The sequence below is a fragment of the Dasypus novemcinctus genome, chromosome 25 (assembly GCF_030445035.2).
Source record: "Dasypus novemcinctus isolate mDasNov1 chromosome 25, mDasNov1.1.hap2, whole genome shotgun sequence".
Classification (NCBI taxonomy): Eukaryota; Metazoa; Chordata; class Mammalia; order Cingulata; family Dasypodidae; genus Dasypus; species Dasypus novemcinctus.
The window spans coordinates 22,785,442-22,803,276 of record NC_080697.1 but is presented as its reverse complement, the minus strand read 5'-3'; the positions used below and the strand labels follow the sequence as shown (position 1 = coordinate 22,803,276).

At 45.8% G+C, this 17,835-nt stretch overlaps 1 protein-coding gene across 1 annotated transcript in view; it reads right to left on the bottom strand.

Moving 5' to 3' along the window:
* Window positions 1–17,835, bottom strand: part of SCARA5 (scavenger receptor class A member 5) — a 120,589-nt gene that overhangs the window by 43,797 nt on the left and 58,957 nt on the right. Inside the window, exon 4 of the mRNA XM_058287801.2 lies at window positions 14,380–15,054. Within this exon, the coding sequence (XP_058143784.1) occupies window positions 14,380–15,054 (675 nt within the window). The remainder of the gene's footprint in view (window positions 1–14,379; window positions 15,055–17,835) is intronic.

The following is a 17,835-nucleotide window of genomic DNA, read 5'->3' as shown; positions in this document are numbered from 1 at the left end:
AGACACAGAGAGAACACAGCAAATGGACAGAGAGAGCAGACAGTGAGTGCAAACAACAGGGTATGTGTGGGGGAATAAATAAATTAAAAAAAAAAAAGAAGACTACTTTCTGGAACAGCAAGTCTGCAGAGGAAACAAAACTCCCTTTCTAAAGAGAGGAAGGGTCTGCTTTAAGCTTTGGAAGCACATAGAATGTCACCTAAGCCAGTCTTGGAGAGCCAAGGAAGGTTTCCTAGAAGAAGCAACATCCAAACTGAAATCTCAAGGATGAACAGGAGGGAACCAAGTAAAGAGAGCGGTGGGAAGGAAAGGGAGAATTCCAGGCAATGGGAAAGTGCCCAAAGGGCTTAAAGGAAAGAAAGAGATGTGTAAGCCCTGACGGGATAGGACACTGCGGTCCACTGGAGGAGAAAGTGAAGGGCCCCAGAGGCCAGGCCTACATGTTGTGCTTTCCTCTGAGGGCAGCAGAGGCCACAAGGGGGGCCTGGGAGAAGAGCAGGACGAGACCTGCACATGTGAAAGAAGGCTCTGCCTGCAAGGTGGGAAATGGATTGGCATAGAGGGAGACTAGAGGCAGGGAGACTGAGGAGGGGGCTCCAACCCAGGTAAGAGATGGCAGAGCTTTGAATGAGGGAAGTAGTGGTCCGAAGGGAAGTAAGCTGTTTAGAAAGTAGAAGAGACAGGATTGGCTAAACTTGGGTGAAGGAGAGGGAGGAGGCCAGTGTCCTGTTCTCATCACTGGCTAGAGCACCTGAATGGTTCCTATCTGCCTCAGTGGGGCTTTATGCCATGGGGAGGCTCCAGCCTGGCAGATGATTTAGCATATGTGATGTACTTAGTCCCCACAACAACCCTGGGTGTTGCAGAGGTTTGTCTGAATTAAAGCTATCTATTAAGTGAAGGACAGGTGTGTCCGCTCTGTCCGCCCAAGTCAGCTGCACTCGCCAAGCTAGATATCTCACTGTTCCCAGAACACACTTCACCTTCCTGCCACCGTGTCACTGTGCCTGCTGTTCCCAGGCTGTGGTGACAGGGAGCCTGCCCTGTCAGTGTCCTACCACTGCCTGCCCCCTAAGGCTGTTCATTCCCACCCTCCTGGTAAAACTGCCTCTGATCAATTATTCTTGTAGAAATTGTGTGCAACCTGCTTGAGCTTGTGTCCTCTGTACCATTTGACATTTATCTCACACTGTCTAGTTCTGTCTGTGAATGTGCACTCTCTTTCTTAATAAAATTGCTAGCTCCCAGGGATCAGGACTGTGTCTTTATATCTGTGTGCCTGCTGTGAAGAAGACTCCAAGTTCTCAACTCCTGATTCCACCTTATTAAGTTGCTTTGTGAGAGGAAAAGGAGCAGGAAAAAATGCCCAGATGTACCCCCACAGCACAGCAGTAGTGTCTTGCACAACAAATATTTGATAAATGAATGACTACATGCAACCAGAGGCTGTTAACACACAAAACAACCATGCTGCTAAGACTGAGATGTACTGATACATTTGAAAAGTTGGCACTGTCCTCAAACTCTAACCAAAGTTGACAGCTGGTTAATAATTCCATGGCATGTGCATGGGGGAAAGTTATTAGCAATTTAAAAATTCACAAATTATATAAATCATTCAAGTAGGACCCCATTTTGTAGCCATCTTCCTCTTTTCTGCAAAGAAAAGCAAAGTAAGACTGGCCACGTTTATCCCACTTTTCCAGTGACAGAATGGAGACACAACATGTTGGGGACATGTCTAAGTTCATATGTATCTATCTATTTTTGGAATTCATAAACAATATCAAACTACTACACTCCACCCTCTGAATTCCAAAAAGACTTTACAATACTAAAAAACCCTTATATCAATACAATGCTAAGTACAAAATCATATCACAATCAATTTAAAGAAATACAGTTTGATTTGAGGCAAAGTCCACTTTGGCTGTAGGCCTCAGAAACTTATAAAACCATTCACCTGCTTTCAATATACAAATGGACAGATAGAGGATACACACTTGCAATACAATAAGGATAAATTGGGAGGGAATCATGAGTCATGGGTTCTCTACATTCCTGTAAAACTGCAGGGCATATGTCATTAGATGTCATAGTCTGAGAGTCATTTTTAAATGATGGTTTCTTCTCCCTGGGGCCACATGGGGACCCATCCTTTCCACAGGCTTTCCCAATGGCCATTTTCTTGGTTCCACCCTCATTGAACATCTGGGTGGTGACCAAGTTCTAGCCTTACCCTCCAAGAGCATTGGGGTGATTGCCACACTTTACTTAATCTTTGGGTTAGAGTCTTAACCCCACTAGTACAGTGAAGTGAAGACAACATCCTCCCTAACCTTTGGCATACAGGTCCAACCCTCTCAGAGCAACGAGTTGACCACCTGGCCTTCCCTAATTCATGGGGGACAAGTTCACCCTTCTCAGACATATGGGGTGGTGACCCCAACCTCCCTAATCATTGGGGAATATGCCCCACCCTCTCTGAACTGTGGGATGGCAAAACTCTCCCTGAACAGCAGGTAGGAACATCCACCCTCTTCAACTGCCAGGGTAAACTCACACTCTCTGTACACATGGATGGGGTTCCTCTTTTGGCCCAAAGAGATGTCTTAATTCCAGATCCCAGTTTCTATAGTTTTCCTCTTGAGGTCATTTCCCCTTCAATCTCTCCCTTCCATGTCCATTTTAGTCCAAGTTGACAGTAGTTTTGTTTATACAGCTCTCTCAAAAAGCTTGTTGATTTAACGTGCAAGAAGCAGGGATCCAAGCCATCAGACAGTAAAACTTTCCACAAGTCTTTCCTAGATAACTTCACCTTCAATTCTGATTTTCAAGTTCCAAGTTCAGTTAAGTCCTCAAATGGGGCAGTATTATCTGGGGGCTTGATTTCCAGAGGCTTGGAATTAGTTTCTGTTTTCTTTGTGCCCAAAAATTCAGTCCTCAGCTTATCTCATTCCTCTAGCAGTTTGCTATAAACTGCAAGGAAAAGGCAAGTTGCATTCTCCAAGTTTACTTTGGAAAGTTCTTAAGCTAAAGGCCCAGGCTTGCCATTTTCAAATTCTGCCTTCAATAAAACACCAGGAGTTAATCTTGCTAAATTATCTGCAGCTCTCTCTCTCTGTCTCTGTCTCTCTTTTCTTGCTGTACTAGGGCCAGTGATTGAATTTCAGACCTCATATGGGGAAGCTGGCACTCAACCACTGTACCACATTGGCCTCCCTGAACTGGCTTTTTCATTTGTTTTGTTTATTGTATGTTTTTGTTTAGGAGGCACTGGGAACTGAACCTGGGACCTTCCATGTGGGAAGCAGGTACTGAACTGCTTGAGCCACATTTGCTCCCTCTCTGCAACTTTAAAACATGGATAACCTTTCCTCCAGTTTCCAATAATAGTTTCATCATTTACTCCTAAGGCATCATAAAAAGTCTCTTCCAAGCCCTCTAGGTCTTTTCCATCAAACATTTCACAATTTCTCCAAAAAATATCCCTTACCCATTTATAAAACCATTCCAGAATTTTGGTAATTGCAAAAGCACTACCCCACTCCTGGTACCAAATTCTGTATTAGTCAGCCAAAGGAGTGCTGATGCAAAGTACAAGAAAACTGTTGGCTTTTATAAAGGGCATCTATTTGGGGTAGGAACTTACAGTCATAAGGCCCTAAAGCATGTTACTTCCCTCACCAAAGTCTGTTGCCAGGTGTTAGAGCAAGAGGCTCCTGATGTCTGCAAGGGTTCAGGCTTCCTCTTCCTCTTAAGGCTCCATGGTCCAGCTTCTTTCAATATCAGCTGGGATAAGTCTAATCTCTCTTCCTGGGGCTTGTTTCTCTCCAGCCTCAGCTGCTCTGTTCTCTTCATGAGGCAGCTTTAAACTATCAGGTAAATGGCTCATCTCTCTTCCTGGGGACTCTGCCATGTCTAACGTAGCCTCTCTCTTTTTTCACTTATCTGCTTCTCTATTTACTTCCTGGTGCTCCAGCATTAAATTCTAACCTCCCTTCTCTGCAGTGCAGTTTCTCTGTGAGTTCCTTTCCCCTTGGTGGTCCTACTGATGTGACCCAATCAAAGACTTAATCAATAGAGTCTAATATACCCAGAGGAACAGACCAGTTCACAAACATAATTCAATATCTATTTTTGGAATTCATAAACAATATCAAATTGCTACATCATACCACAAACGAAAGGCATAATCAACAAACAAATGTGCTTTACTACTCCCATTCCTGCAACAGCCCACCAGGTCAAGGCTGTAGAAAAGGTAATGGAGAGAGGTGCATGTATCATTGCACACCACCGAGCTTAGCCATGAGGCTAGACCTGCCCATCTAGCCCCTTCTTCAGGTAGGAGAAGCTGGTACATGGGCCAGGAAGCAGTACTGAAGTGGTTCTGAGGCTGTATTCACTGTTGAAAGAGCTGCCCCTTTCTCACTTAGCTCTCCCCATCATCTGGACCTCCCCAGTCGGTGCCCAGGACCCTAGGTACTGAGCTGGACATGGATTAGAGGCTCCTTTCCTCCCTCTGATGTGGATGTGACTCAATGCATGGATCCTCCAAGAATTAACTTGCCAAGGGAGAATGCTGCACAGTGGAATGACTCTAGTGGTGGAACCTCAAGTCCTTGGGCATCAGGTAGCAAAGAGAATTTGGGACATGGGAGTTGAGTATAGATACAAAGCATCTCAGGTTCAGGTCCTGGTTCTACAAAATGTGGATAAAATTTCCTTTCTTATGCAGTTTAACGAGGAGCACCTGCATTAAGTGATATAATAGCTATAAAAAGGTTTTGAATGGTGTGGCAGTTTGGTATATTTATGAATTCCAAACAGGAGATATTGATTATGCTTGTAAACTGGTCTGTTCCTCTGAATGTGATATACTTTGATTATATCAGATTCATTTGAGATGGCTTTGATTAAGTTATGTTAAGATTAGGGCTTTGATTCAACCATGTCATTAGGGCATGCAGTTAAGTCCCCACCCCCCTTGGTAGGCTATATAAATGGATGCTCAATCAAGAAGACACAGAAGTAGATACACAGAAAAAGACACATGAGAGGAGAGGACTTGGTTTTGATGCTGAAGCCCTGGGGAGAGTTGAGCCATTTGCCTGATAGTTTACAGTTGATCTTGTGAAGAGACCAGAGCAGCTGATTCCAGAAAGAAATGAGCCCCAGGAAGAGAGAAGAGTCTTTTGTCAGCCTACAGCTGAGATTGGAAGGAGCTGGACCCATGGAGCCTTAAGAGAAAAGAGAAGGCTGAACTCTCACAGACATCACCTGCCATCTTTCATCAAGATGTGGCGACAGACTGGTGAGGAAGTACCTCTTACGGTACCTTGAGGTGGACACTCTTTAGGGTCTTGTGATTGTAAGTTTATACCCCAAATAAATACCCTTTATAAAAGCCAACAGATTTCTGGTACTTTGCATCAGCTCCCCTTTGGCGGACTAATGCGAACAGTAAGGCCTTCCGTGACTCCTCAGTAGCTGACTTTTCATAATGTTTTATCAGACTATTGTACATTTATTGGTTATGGTTATTCTAAGGCACATCTGAAAGTATTCTGCCAAGGCTGAATTGGTCATCCAGGAAGAATGAAAAATCATTCCACACATTGATATGCTTAAAAAACCCAAGTAGTTTGTAAGAGTTTTTACTAGACATTAAATGGAGAGAAGTTGGAGTAGACAGAAAAGATGGGTCTCCCAGCCTTAGCCCCGTCCTTAGGCAGTGCTGGCCCAGGAGATTCAGAAGAACCTAAAATTTGGGTCAGTCTGAGACTCATGAGGCCTGACTGATCAGCACTTGAGGCCCAAGTGCTACTTAAAAATCATTGCTGCCCATGGAACATGTGCTCTTGGGATCTGACTTTTCATGATGTGCATCAGAACTATTATTTTCTCAGAAAGCCAAGCTAGAGATCTCAGACCTTTTTTGACTCCTCCCTTTCCTCGACCATCCCCACTCCACACACAGACAAACCCTGGTTATCATAGGGCTTTGTCTACAGTTCCCTTGGCATTTCTCTACCTCCTTCCTCACTGCTATCACCCACACGGGGGCCTTATTGCCTTGCTCTAGCCTTTATAAAGACCTTCTTGTCTCTAGTCTCTCTCTCTGGCCCACTGTGCATCTCACTGTCTGATTCAGCTCTCCAGAACTTCAAAAGTATCCAATGAACTCCGTGCCTCCGAAGGCCCTCACTGCACAACGTGCTGCCACCCCTGTTCTGTCTGCAGCTCAGTCATAATCTGACCCCACAAATTCACATTTTCATATTTCCTGACCCCAATTCTCCTTCACATCAGCAAACATATTCTCTTCATGGTGTTGCCAAACATCAGCTAGATCCTTTCCTTTCTCTGAGCACAGTCTTTCCTGCTCAGGCTTCTCACCTCCCCAGGTACTGCTGACAAAACCCAGAACCAGGCCTCGGAGGAAGCCCTGGAGCTCACTGAGCCCAATGCCCTCATTGGATGTGTCCCTGAACTTGGTCCCCTGAGCACTGGGACCACTGGGAGGACAACCTGACTGCAGGGCTGAAGTCTGGCTCCCTGGCACCTGAGAGGAGTCAAAGAATGAGTGAGGAGCAGTAGAAGCTGCTGTGGTAGCAGCTGTGGTCCCCAGTGGTACCCAGACGAGCTTTTCAATGTCTCAATTTTCACATGGTCTTGTTTCTCATCCTTTCCCATTGCTTCAGCAGTTCCGAGGATGGGGAGGGGATAGAACATGGAGGAAGAGGGTCCCAATTCCTGAAGCAGAGCTATTTTTCTGAATAGTGAAAACAGCCTCAGAGCCGCTCCACTACTGCTTCCTGGCCTGTGTACCAGCTTCTCCTAACTGATCTGCCTCTCCAGGGGGTTTGGATTCCCCTCTCAGTGCCCTGCCAGAGTCCACCCACCAATCATTCTTTCCCACTCTCCACACACTTGCCCCCAGTGTAGTTTTGCCCTTGCCTGGACTGTCTGTGGCAGTCCAGCTGAAAACATCTTCCGAACAGAGCTAAGAATATGTGACTGAGCATTTGGGAGAAACACCAGGGTTTTTTGGGGGGACCAGCCAACAGGGAGGGAAAAAGCCATGCTTTCTCCCTCCCCATGATCCTGGAACAAGTGATAGTGTGGGGGAATTTGCGTGCACTGCAATCCAGGGAGTGACCCGCCAAGAACAAATTATCATGACAGCTGATGAACCAGGCCTGAGGCCAGTAGAAGAGTGGTCAAAATCTTAACATAAACATCATCATCAGAACCATGCTAATCCTCGGGCAGATGACAGGGGTCGAGTCCCTCAATTAATTGGCCCAGAGCAGACTCTCTACTTGCATTTCATTGAAGTCACTGGGGCACTGAACTCTCAGCATCTATTACCCTTACAGTCATGAAAGCTCTCTCACTTTCATTGTTCCAAGTATTCTCTCCACAACCCTGAGAATGTGGACAGGGCAGGGATTAGCAGCCCCATTTCTCAGTTGAGGAGACTTCCACCCAAAAAGTGCAGTGACTGCCCCCTGCTCTGGTATGGTAGATTGAGTAATGTACCTTAACTGTAATCTGCGCCCCTGTGGTTGTGAACCTATTTGTAAATAAAACCCTTTGAGGGGAGTGGACATAGCTCGAGTGGTTGAGCGTCTGCTTCCCATGTACGAGGTCCTGGATTCAATCTCTAGTACCTCCAGGAAAATAAAAAGACCCTTTGAAAGTGCACTATTAGCCAGGGTGTGACCCAGCTGAATCAGGGTGGGCCTTAATCCATATTATTGGAGTCTTTTAGAAGCAGAAGAAATTCAGAAGCAGTAAGTCAGAGAAAACCACACAAGAAGAAACTGAGGACATCACCATGTAACGGAGGACTGTCATCCCCAGAATGCTGCCTACCCCAAGAGAAAGCATAGCCTTGTGTTCATTTTGGACTTTTAGCCTCTAAAGCTGTGAGCCAACAAATCTGTGTGTTTAAGCCAACTCACTGTATGGTATCTGTCATGGTGGACTGGCCGACTAAGATATACGGTCTCCTGCCTCCACGATCGGCATGCTTTTTTCTGAGCCTTAAAGGGCAAAGGGGTGGTGGGCGAGGCTGGGGTGCTATTGTTAATTTTTACAGCATGAAATTTTCTATACTCCCTTCCCAGGAGAGAATCAGTGGTGGAAGGTGAAGTTACAGGACATGATACGACCCACCCAGGGAATCTCTGTCCAGTCTGTGCTTCACGGTCTTTATAAAGTAGAAGCATTGTTTGACATCATTCACAGGGATGCTCAAAAACCTTCAACAGGCCCCTTTCGACTAGAGGCTAAAGTCCAAACTTTTGAGCTTGAAATCCAAGGCCCCACTCCATCACTCCATCCCTTTAAAATTATTTGTGGGGCCAGACTCTCTCCCTCTACTCTTCTACATGATATTTATATATATATACACACACACATATATATATACATATATATATATTTTTCTAAAACAGAAATGTAGCCCAAAGGCAAATTTGGTTTTACAACTCATTTTTATGTATTAAGAGATGTATTTTCTAGTTCTAGCTGGGCCACTGACAAGGCGTCTCACTTAGGAAAGTCATACCTCCTCTTTGGGTCTCCAGATCCTTAACTGCAAAACACTGTATGAGATGATCTCAGAGATCTACTACTGCTCTAGGATTCTATGAAGTTTCATTCTTGCAAACAGAGCCGTCTGAATACAGCTAGAGAGCCCTGCCTTTAAGCCCTTGTTCACACTGTCCTTCTCCTGGTACGTGTCCCTTCTCTGATGATTTAAGTTCTCTGCTTCTTTCAAAGCCATCTGATTGATGCCCCAAACAGAAAACAGAAAACATCTATGTGGGTGTACACAAAAGGCTAACTAGAGAGAAAACCTATAGAAAATGGTATAATGAAGTGAGAAAATGAAAAACATTTTGGGATCAAACTAAAAAATAATATAAATAAGCTTGTATTTGAAAACTATATATAGTTGAGTATTTGTGGATTCTGACCCAGGACAGGGCAAAGGCTGTGAGTGTGTGTGAGTGAGTGTGTGTGAGTTTTTAAAGACCCTATGAGAGGAACTGGACAAAGCTAAGGCTGAAAGATCTCTCCAAACAGTCATAGGCAAACACATGAAACTTGTTTGGTAAAACACCCCTTCTTGAAAGGTCAGGGTGAATGTCTCAAATGGTAATTACATTCAGATAAGTCAAACAGAAGTCTCTTTAATAATAACAATGGGGTACCTGGCAACCAAGGAAGAGGGAGGTGGGAAAGGGAGACCCCAGATGCAGTGGTGATACTGAGAGCCAGAGGGGCTGAGTGGTGGTCACCTGAAAAGCCAAGAGCCTATCCAGAAAGCAAACCCTGAAGACTGGAAGGGAGGCAAGACTGAGGTGAAACTTTCAGTTCAAGGGAAGCAAGTGAGAAACTTTATTTAAAAAGCAAAGAAAGATTCCACTGTAAGAACCCTGGCAAATGAGCGAACCTGAGCAATTTCAGTTAGATCTAAGAAGAGTGGACTTACAAATTAAAGAACCAGGTGTCAAAAGTTCTGTGAGGTCCAGGAGGACACACTAGCAGAAAGCATGGTGAGGCTCTGAAATCTCATCTTGAGATGCCTTTTGACTGGAAAAGAAGGAAAGGGAGAAAGCCTGGGAGGGCCTGACCTCCAATACAGGAATGGAGTCCATGGGACCATGCTCTCTTTTCTTGTCATCAATTGCTTATAGTTGGTACCTCTCCACCCCAGGAAGTAGGATGGTCAGTGACAAGAACATGGGCATCTGAGGTCTGAGCCAGAAAGACTCTATTTTGGATATTGGCTTGACCACTTGCCAACCATGTAAGAAATAGTGGGGGAAGTTACCAAACTTTTCATGCTTCAGGCTTCTCATCTGTAAAATGGGGACAAGCACACCTTTTGGTAAGGTGTGAGGTCTAACAGTCTTTGATGTCTATTTAGAGGATTAATGTCGACAATATGCCTGGCTAGTTCAGTGTAGCTGCTATTAGTAAGTACCTGATCATTTTTTAATACCCCAATTTATTTTTACTTCAGTTTTTCTAAATTAGTATGTATTCTATTCCTAATCTTTAAACCTATCATTACTATTTCATTTTCCTATTAATTGAATTTGGCAATATATTAGGCTTCATTTTTGAAGAAGTTTTGGACCACAGAGGGGTTCAGCTATGGCAGGGGAGGAACACTGGTATGGGGTGTTATTGATAGGGGACACATGGTTGAGGGAGTTCTCCAGGGCATGTACATAGAGTATATAAAAATGTTCAGATATTCGTTGGGTATTTTCATAGTAGTTACAATTACAAACAACTGAGGGAGTGCTGAGTTTCTAGCCCGGGGAGCTCTGTCACATTCCCCAATGGAACAGCAACAATCCCCCAGGTGCCAGGGCAAAGACCAGTGAAGAAGAATGGTTCAATGATGAGCCCTTGAAATTGATGTCTATGCTTATGAGCCTGTGTGCCTGAAATTTCAACTAGGCCTAGAGCTGCAGGGTGCCTAAGAGTTATCTCCTGAGAGCCTCCATGTTGCTCAAATGTGGCCATTCTCTAAGCCAGCATGCAAATGCATAACCTTCCCCAAAAGTGGGACATGCTTCCTGGGAATGAGGCTCCTTGGCGCCAAGTGATTACTACCAGTCACTAAGTGGTGATGCAACTAGAAAAAGACCTGGAATAAAAGGGGGAAATGGTAAAGACAAATGAGTTTAAATGGCTAAGAGTCTTCAAAAAAGAGTTGGGTGGTCATCAGAGGGGTTGCGTTTACGCATGCCTCAGCAGGATCCCAAAGACAACCAAAGTAGATAAAACCCCAGGTACTGGTGGTCTTGAGGGCTATGGAGACACACAGGTTCTACGGTCATGATAGATGGCTCTGGAGTTCAGTGCCTTGTCAGTGGGCCCTACTTTGGAATTTGTGTTCCTGAGTGTGATGGAGTTGGACTCAGATGTGACCTTTCTACACAAGCCTCTTCTGTCACTTTTACGGAACCTGTGGTTGGCGCTGAGATTTGTGTATGCTCAGGAGACTTGAATCTCTGGACTGTCCATGTGTCAGCTGGGCCCTGAGCCTCAGCAGAGTTACAACTCCTACTTTCCGGTTCATTGGACTTAGCCAGGTCAGCTAACAGGGAGGTGAAGATGGTCAACCACCACACCAGGGAACCGAGAGTGCCTACAACTCCAAGCAGGAGAATCATATCCATCAACTGTGTGGGATCTAAGCCACCTCTCCATATAGAAGTAGAGTGGACATCACCATCTCAGGGTCCACAGGATGGAGGGATAAAATATGGATTAGAGTGGACTTACTGGTATTCTACTATAGAACTATTGTGACTAGTAATGGAAGAAACTAGCATTGATGTGGAGAAAGTGGCCATGATAGTTGCTGAGAGTAGGGGTAGGGAAGAAGGGATGTGATGTGGGGGCATTTTTGGGCCTTGGAGTTGTTCTAAATGATATTGCAGGGACAGATGCTGGACATTATACATCCTGCCATATCCCACTGAAAGTCCTGGGGGAGAGCGTAAACTACAATGTAAACTATAATCCATGTGGTGCAGCAGTGCTCCAAAATGTATTCACCAAATGCAATGAATGTGCCACAATGATAAAAGAAGTTGTTGATGTGGGAGGAGTTGGGGGGGGGGGGATATATGGGAACCTCTTATATTTTTTAATGTAATATTTTTTTGTGATCTATGTATCTTCAAAAAAATACAATAATAATAAAAAAAAAAGTACCTGAACTGATTGGTGTGGCAGGAGAGGTTAAGCAAAAGACAAGCTGGGGAAAGGTAAGATCCCAGGGGCATGGCTTTGAAGTAGAATTCTACTCTCTCCTTTCCTTTGATTTCTTAAATGTGAAAGCCCAAAGCCACCCAGGACAAGAAAACCAGACTTCACTGGAGAAGACTTTGATTGCCCAATTTCAAGATTTAAACAGTTGTTTGATAAACATTCAGTGAGTTCTGGTATGTATGTTGCACTGTTGGGAGCTGAGGGACATGGTGATGAACAGATCAGAGTAGAATATGGTTTAATAGCATGAGCACTGGGCTTTCAAATTAAAGTCCTGGCTTGGTCATTTAATGTATACTTAAAACAGGTAAATTTTATGGTATGTAAAGTATACCTCAAAAAAACAGTTAATAAAAACCAATAGCTGGGGGAAGTGGATTTGGCTCAACAGATAGAGCATCCGCCTACTACATGGGAGGTCCAGGGTTCAAACCCAAGGCCTCCTGACCCATGTGATGAGCTGGCCCATGCACAGTGCTAATGCGCACAATGAGTGCCATGCCATGCAGGGCTATCCCCAGGGTAGGGGAGCCCCATGAACAAGGAATGCACCCTGTAAGGAGAACTGCAGCGCACACATGGAGATCTGATGCAGCAAGATGACACAACAAAAAGAGACACATATTCCTAATGCTGCTGACAAGAATCCAAGCAGACACAGAAGAACACACAGTGAGTGGACACAGAGAGCAGACAAATGGGGGGAGTGCGGGGTGGGAAAGGGGAGAGAAAAAACAAAACAAAACAAAGCAAAACCATTAGCTAGGTTGCATCATTAGCAGGCATGTGCCTTTGAGTAAGTCAGGTAGCCTTTCTGAGTCATTTCTTCCTGCAGGAATCCTACTCCTCCCTCAGTAATAAAGCCTGTCTTAAGCCAACCACACAGGCTGTCATGAGAACCCCCTTTAACTCAAAATAATGTACATGAAAGCTCTCTGTAAACTGTAAAGCACAATACAACTATACATTAGTACTGTTGATTGAGATTAGTGGCAAAGCTCAGAGGAAGGAGACAATGGTGAGTTAGAAAGGTCAAGAGGAGTTCTTGGAGAAGGTGGGTTTGAGTTAGAAATTGAAGGATCCATGGGATCTGGATAGGTGATGAGGAAAAGGAAGGAGGGCATCCCACTTAGGAGCAGCAGCTCAAGGAAAGGGATGGCATTGGGAACAGCATGACATGCTTCTGGGACAGTGAGATGTGTCCCACTAGCCCCTATGGTTCATACGGGGTGGGGGTTACAAGCTTTCTGGCTATCGACCTTATATGGCCCACAGATGTGTTTTGTTTGGTCCATAGAGTTAAAAAATTAGAAAATTTCTGTAAAATTTCATATTTCTGGTTTCTCTTGAAACATTGGAGGACCTTGTCAATCTGGGCCCACCTTCAGCCTGGCAAAAATTAATTGGTCCTGAATAGTGGCTGCTCCAAAAACTTCTGACACCTGATAACTTTACTGATTTACATTGCTCCACTGGCCCCACAGATGGTTCTGTCTGCAAGCCCTGGAGCAGGGGACAAGCAGGCAGGAAAGACAGACGAGGGCCACATGCGAGGAAAAGCATACTAGTGCTTTGGAATTGAAAAGGCCTGGATCCAAATTCTGGCTCTCCTGCTTCCTGGCCCTCTCACAGCGGGCAAGTTATTTAAATGTCCTTAACCTTAATGTACTCATCATAAAATAGTGGCAACCCTACAACCTCACAGAGTCACTTTGGAAGACATCATAATGTAACTTATTTGGTACAGCATCTGCCACACAGAAAGTGCCCCACATGGTAGTAGTGGTATTATTGTTATTACTGAGTGTCAGGCTAAGGAGATCTTAATGAATTGGGCAGAACTTGGAGATCCTTGGTGGGTTTTGAACAGGTGAGTACTGTGGGAAAGGCATGTATCAAAAAAAGAGGCCCCTGGCAGTGATGCGCAGGATGAACTGCAGCAGGAAGGAATGGGGGTAAGTGGGTTTGGGGGACCAGGTTGTTAGGGCTGGAAGAGAGGGAAGCTGGGTCTCTTTGCACTGACGTTTATGGGGTCCAGGGCAAGAACAGAAATGGAAATTTACACATTTGTGCCAATATAAATTAAGATAAATTGTTAAATATGTTCCTCTACCTGGATGAATAAATCTTCCTAACAGCTCAGAAGTCTAGGTTCGAATTTGGAATTCTCTCACTCCTTGGCATTCCACACACTGGAACAGGACCCTGGAGGAGACCCTCTCTGTTTCCCCTGACATTGCAGCCTGACGCTCTTCTTTCCCCTGAGTACACCTTCACCCCCCAAGCCCTATCAGCCACCCTTGGCCTGTTTTCATGTCTAGAAGTGTTGACAGTGAGGGCGCCCCCTACCCTGGGAAGGATTTACCCAGAGGAGAGACCTGTACAGGCTCTGGGAGTGGGCACAGGGCCACTGGAGTAGAAAATTCTGGGGCTCTGTAGAGCCACAGTTAAAAGAGGGGTATGGGTCCCAGTGGCCTGACAGACTCCTTGGAGAGGGGCCAGGGCTGGTCCCCTCTTGCAGGGCTGTTAGGCCAGCCTGCGGGCTCGGCTGGGCCAGGCAGCTACCTTGGGCCAGGGAGATGTTCCTCAGTGCGATGGAGTGCTCCCAGTCCTTGAGGCGCAGGTCCTCAGTGACGACGTTGAGCATGGCCAGCTCCTGCTTGAGCTGCAGCTCCATGGCTATGTGCACCAGCCGCATGCGGCGCGCGTCCTCGCTGGCGTTGCTCACCAGCACCTGCAGGTCCTGCAGCCGCGTGTGGTGGAGGGCCACGTCGTAGGACAGGCTCTGGTTGAGGCCCCGCAGGGCGCCGCCCACGTCGGCCAGCTCCTCGCCCAGGAGGCCCACTCTGCGCGCCAGCCCGTCGAGCAGGCCCGCGTGGCGCCGCAGCAGCAGCTGGCTGCGGTTGCTCTCCACCTGCAGGTGGTAGAGCTCCAGCTGCGCCGCGTCGCTCTGCTGGCCCGTGTGGTCGCGCAGCAGGGCCACGGCCTGCTCCGTCTGCGCCGCCTGCGCGTGCAGCCCCCACAGCACGCCCTCCAGGCGCTGCACCGCGCCCGCCAGCGCCAGCAGCGAGTCCGACTGGTTCTGCAGCGCGTCCTGCACCTTCCACACCTGCTCCGCCAGGTCCGCCTGCAGCGGAGCCTGCAGCAGCCGCAGCTGCAAGTCCCGGAAGCTTTCGTTCAGACGGTTCACGTTCCGAGTCAGGGCCTTCAGGTCATCCGGGGAGCTGCGGGGTCTGGACACTGTGGAGGAGAAGAGGGAGAGATGAGCCATACTGGGGCGGTCCCCCGGTCGGGTAAGGCAGACCCGGTGCAGAGCCTGGAAAGCAGTAGGTGCTCAATAACTGCTAGATGAATGAAAAGTAGAGGTGGCCAATGTTAAAGGAATGTTTTGACATCTCAAGTACTGTGCTAAGCCAGTGGTCCTCCAACTTGTCTGGACATTAGAATCACCTAGAAAACTGTCCCACCTGCAGAAATTGTGATTACATTGGTCTGGAATGTGACCTGGAATGTGGAATTTTAAAAAATTCCCAAGGAATTCTAATGTACAGACAAGTTTGGGAACCAACCACTAACCTAACCATTATGTTTCAGGTTGACTCGTGTGAAATTGCCATTTTTGTATGTTGTAATGGTCAATAACAGAAATTTCACATGGTTCAACCTAATATGTTGTGTTTTGCTGTCCTTTCAACTTCAGGAGGTACCATTTTTATCTTCTTTTCCAGTAAGAGCTGTTAACATTGCCCAAGGTAGTACATCAAGTAAGTCATGGAGCTGGGATTCAAACCCAGGCGGCTTGACTCAAGAGCCCAAATGTCCAGAACCAAGTCCTTTCCCACAAGACTGCCCAAAGGAATGCCAGCAACAAACAACAGCCCAGGCTCAAGGCAACAAGCATTTATTTTATGGCCTCCTCAGGTCAGGGTCCCTTTCCTGCCAGCTCACATGCTGCGGCCAAAGACCATCTAGGGCTGGTACAGATGGCTTTCAGATTGATACTCTCCTTTCTTTGCACCTTCCAAGCCTTCTTCTAAATCCTCTATTTCCCTCCTCAGCAAACAACTCATCTCAGTGACTTCTCACCCTTTCTTCTTGGAGAGGTTTCCTTTTGTTTATTATAAGCAGCCATTTCGCAATTCTAATGGGAGGGACTTTTATCTTAATAATTATAATTGCGCATCCCTGGGTCTACTGGCAGTTTGTGCACTGTACCAACTCAGGTCCAGTACCAGCCCTAGTGCTGGGAGGTCTAGAGCATACTCATTCCCTGTTAGCTGCGGGTTGTCGACAGCTATTCTCCACTCTGCTCTGCACATTAGAAAAATGGAAACTAGTGGAAGTAGAACTGGGGCAGAGTAGGAGGTGGAAGCAGATGAGATATGGAAGTAGTTCTGCCTCAGGAAACTTGGACCAAGAGAACAAGGGAACTTGGTACACAGTTTTCTGCAAACAATGAGAAAATTCACAAAGAGTTTTCCCTCAGAATCTCAGGCTGGGAAGGGGGAAAACAGATCGCAAGGGTGCTTAGGCCATGTGAAGACCAACTGCTGCAGTAGTTCAATGATGCTTCTGGAAATGCAAAGCACTTTTGGTGGCCACCCTGGAGGAGATAAGTAATTTCAGATCAGATTTAGAGGCCAAGAGGCCTGGGTGGACCATGGAAATCCACCTCAACTTCTATCCCACCCAGCACTTGCATCTCCCAGAATATTACCCTGCCAAGGGGTCACCCAGCCTCTGCTTATACTCCTGTTTCCACCTTCAGTTAGTTCTAGCTGTTGGGACAGTATTGAAATTTGCCTCCTTGTAATTTCTTTCTATCCACTGACACTGCCTCTGGGGTCAAAAAGAGCTAGTGAAACATTTTTCCAAAGACCCTTTGGAATTTTAAAGATGTTATTACCTCTTTGCTCAGTGTTTTCTTGTTTAAAATCTATTGTTCCTTCATCTTTTCCTCTCATGGCTAGGTTTTAAGCCTCCATCCATCCTGGTTTTCCTCTTCTGTTCACACTGTAGTTTATCAATATCCCCTTATAGGATGGTGTTCTAAATGTGGGTTTCCAAGGTGTAGGCAGTCTACTGGGCAAGCCCAAATAACCACAGGAATTCTGTCTAAGCAAACTTCATAGACCAGGATTTGATTCTAAAACCATTGGGTTTGTTCAATATTCAACCCGATTGCTTGACAAATATTAGAGACACAACAGTTGTAAAACAGAAAGTCCAATGTTTTATTGTCTCTTCTCATGGTGACCCTGAAGCTCAGTGAGATACTGTAAATGATCACAAGTGGTAAGAACACTGTGAGTTTTGTAAGTTAAAATCAGGATTGTGGGCTGATTGTGACTGAGAGAAAGTAGTTTCTCCTACTTGATTTAAATCACAGGCTTGATTTAAGGCCACATTTGCCCAGGGCCTGCCTGAGGGAAAACCATGAATTAGGCAATTTCCCTTCCTCCACTGTCTTCCTACCTCCACAGACCCCTCCTTCCTTCTCCAGGTGGTCCCCAAGCCCTTCTGGTGCCCCGTGTCCTTGGAGGCCCAGACACTGCCCATCAGCCACCTCCTCTCAGAACCTGCCAGAAGTAGGGCTTCTGCTCTGTGTCAGGAAACTAGACTGAAACTTTGCCTATATGGTGATGACCAACAAGTAGCTACCCCTTCCCAGGGAGTTGATTTGTGTCTTTTATTATTGTTTATTGCGCAACCAGTATTGACATAAATAAAAGAAAGAAAAAAAATTCTTCCACAATCCCACAACCTTCAACAAACAACACTGCTTTCCTTTTCATTTTCTTGTCAAGCTCCATCCATATGCATACCCAGTCTTTACTGTTTGATTTTCTATGTTGTTTTCCACTTATTATTATTTCATAAGCATATCCCCACCCTTCATTTTGGTCTTTTGTCATTATATGGCTGCAATACAGCCCATTAAGGGGATGCATTGTAATTTGCCTCTTCTCTTACCATTGAAATTTTTTTTCAGTCATGATAAATATCCCCCTCTTTTGAAAG